Source organism: Chaetura pelagica, unplaced genomic scaffold, assembly GCF_000747805.2.
Source record: "Chaetura pelagica isolate M959 unplaced genomic scaffold, ChaPel_1.0 scaffold132, whole genome shotgun sequence".
NCBI lineage: Eukaryota > Metazoa > Chordata > Aves > Apodiformes > Apodidae > Chaetura > Chaetura pelagica.
Genome location: NW_009952709.1, coordinates 1,806,678 through 1,809,489, shown reverse-complemented (window position 1 = coordinate 1,809,489; position 2,812 = coordinate 1,806,678). Strand labels below are relative to the sequence as shown.

The 2,812-nt window shown below is 52.1% G+C and overlaps 1 protein-coding gene across 1 annotated transcript in view; it reads right to left on the bottom strand.

Moving 5' to 3' along the window:
* Positions 1-877: 877 nt before the first annotated feature.
* CACNA1B (calcium channel, voltage-dependent, N type, alpha 1B subunit) overlaps positions 878-2,812 on the bottom strand; it is a 326,950-nt gene continuing 325,015 nt past the window's right edge. The window contains exon 50 of the mRNA XM_009994349.1: positions 878-1,414. Coding sequence (XP_009992651.1) covers positions 878-1,414 — 537 coding nt within the window. The remainder of the gene's footprint in view (positions 1,415-2,812) is intronic.

Sequence of the window (2,812 nt, the reverse complement as noted above, 5' to 3'; positions counted from 1 at the left end):
TTTTTGCTAAATCAAGCTTATATTGTAAACAAGACAAAACAGTGAGGGTGTGTTGCGGTCGACAGGAGAGAGGGATGGAAAGAAAAGTCTCAGCAGCAAGGAAACAGTCCTTACAAAGTAGCTCTCTTGTGGCTTTACCGTGTGTCACTGTGAAGGACCCGACATGGTGAGTAAAATAAAGGAGATCCCCGTGGCAGCAGAGTCCTGGCCACTGGGTCAGCTCAGAGATGTGCCACCAGCTCGGCCGAGAAGAATTGCTGTGGCTGAACATCAAGTCCCAAGGGACTGTCCTTTGTTCTGGTGGGTGTTTCTCCTCTCCCAGTTCCTTGGGTAGATCTCTTCCCTCTCAGTGGTGAATGGGACAAAACGTGGATGTGAGCTTTGTTCATGTGTGTCCATTTGCAACCCCCTGCCTCCCACCCTGACTGGGGCAAAAATAGAGAAATAAATAATAACAATAATAAATTAATGAAGAAATAGCCCAACAAAAACTGCACCAATCTGGAAGAGGATCAACAGTCTGCTTTTTTCTGTTGTGGAAGGTGAGGACCCCCCTCTTCTCCCAGCTTTTCAGGTGTGTCGTGGATTTGGCATCTGGTGTCTTTGAATGAGACAAGGCAGTGGGGAGGTGGGCGAGGAGGGGGAGATGGGCTCCCTCCTCTGTCTGCCCTCCCCCGAGGGATGGACCCTTCTTCCTTGATTGGTTTAGTGCAAAACAAATAGAAGGAAAAAAAAAATAAAAGAAAAAATTAAAGAGAGGAGAGAGGCTGCAGGAGTGTCTTCGGCCCCAGAGCAGTTCTGGCAGCGGGGGCTGCCCCACGGGCTTCCGAGATGATAAAACTCATCGATTGTAATGGCGCGGGGCCCGGCCGCGCCGCTAGCACCAGTCGTCCTCGTCGGCCTCCTGGTAGTAACTACGTCCTCTGGTGCCAGTCCCGGGGCCCGTGTTGAGCCCCAGCGTGTAGTGGTAGCCGTTGGGCACCCTGCGGATTTGGTGAGACTGGGAGGTCAAGGAGGAGACGTAAGAAGTCCTTGAGGACCGTCCCGAGTTGGTGGCCACGGCCTCCTCGAAGGTGAGGGCGTCCTCCGGCGCGGCACGCGCGGGGCTGTCGGCGTCGTCGCGGTGGCCCAGGTAGGGGTCGGAGCCGATCCTGGCCACGGGTGGTGGGGCAGGGGGTTGGTCCCCCCGCAGCAACGCGTTGTGCTCGGACAAACCGCGGCTCAGGCGTCCCGGGGAGAAGGTGGGCAGGCCGGTTTGGGAAGTGGTGAAGTGGACGGGCGAGGAGTTAGCGGTCTTGTAAGTGATGCTGGGGCGTGGGGTGAGTGGAGTCTGTGGGAGCTGCCTCCGACCCCGGCAGGGGGTACTAGCACCAGATGTCGACAGCAAGGGGCTCCCATTAACTGAACCACTGCCCTACATAAAAATTGGAACAGAGCAAATCAAAAAATAAAAAAAGGGAAACACCAGACGAACACAAAGGCAGGCAGGTGTAAAACAGAAGGAGAAGCAACGGAGGGGGAAGAGACAAGTCACAAGAGGAGAGAAAAGCAAAAAAAAGAAAAAAAAAGAGAGAGTTTAGACAAGCACAGTCGGGGGAGGAGGTTCTCGAGAAGTCATTCAACATGAGATGTAAAGAGAACCAAAGTTCTGAGAGAGGTAAATAGGAACAGAAACAGTCAGAGCACCGGTGGGACGCAAACTGGCAGACGGCTCCAACAGAGGGGACACTGTCTGGAGGGAGGGATCCACACTGTACACAGCCTGGCATGCGCCTTACCTGGACTAGGTGGGACCAGCTCAGACACCTGCTTTTTAGTTCTGGTGTTTGGGTTTGGTTTTGGTGGGGTTTTGTGGGGTTTTTTTGCCAATACAATTTTGCAAAACAGCACCCGCTCCTTTCAGGCAGGTTTTGGCAGTGCTTCACCTGGTGTGAATGCTGATGTTGGGGATCATCTCTGTGGTCAAAACCAGCTGATGTAGGAGGAAAACTTTGGGGACAGACTATTTTTTTGTTCGTACTTTTGGGTATGAAATGCATTCTGACGAAATAGCCACTTCCTGAGATGGCAACAACAAAAGGCTTTTTGGACAGGCTTTAACTAACAAGTTCCTCAAACAAAAATGCATTCACCTTCTCCTCTGTACTATTACACATTTGATTTTGGAGTGGTAAGAGAGTCTGGCAGCTTCCTGGGTTACTAATAGGGATGTGTGGGAGTGAACTAAGTGACAGCAATTTAAAAAAATGCCATGAGTGAGAGGAATGGGCCCTTGTTTTGGCATTTCTGTTTACATTCTCCCAGGGCAGTACATGAATAGCCCTGCCAGTGCCTTTTAAAAATCCTGCAGCCTGTGGTGACCTAACATTTTGAGACCAGACCTTTAATTTTGAAAGAGCAGGTTTTGCTGCCTATAAAAACATGAGGTTGCTGCGGGTTGGGCTGCCAGTCAGTGTTTGCTCTGCTCTCCCTGGGTTCTCCAGCTCCGTTCCCTGGGAAGCTCAGCAGTGCTGGAGCCCAGCAGTGGATGTGGAGGCTATTTGAGCTGCCGTTCCAGCAGTTGTGCCGTGTATCCCAGAAGAAGAGGCAATTCCCATGTTATGGGGGGGCTGCAGAGCAGCATGGGGGTCCCTCACTGCAAGCTCTCCGTGTTGACTGATGGCATTCGCTGCTCGTGCTGCTGGGCCAACGACTCACATCTTCCCCAGCCTGGAAACCCAGCCTTTGCCTTTCTCTTCCTCCGTTTTCAGCCTCTCCTTTCTGTCTTCCCCACATTTTTCCGCAGGAACTCCAAGGGCTTTAACTTCTGCTG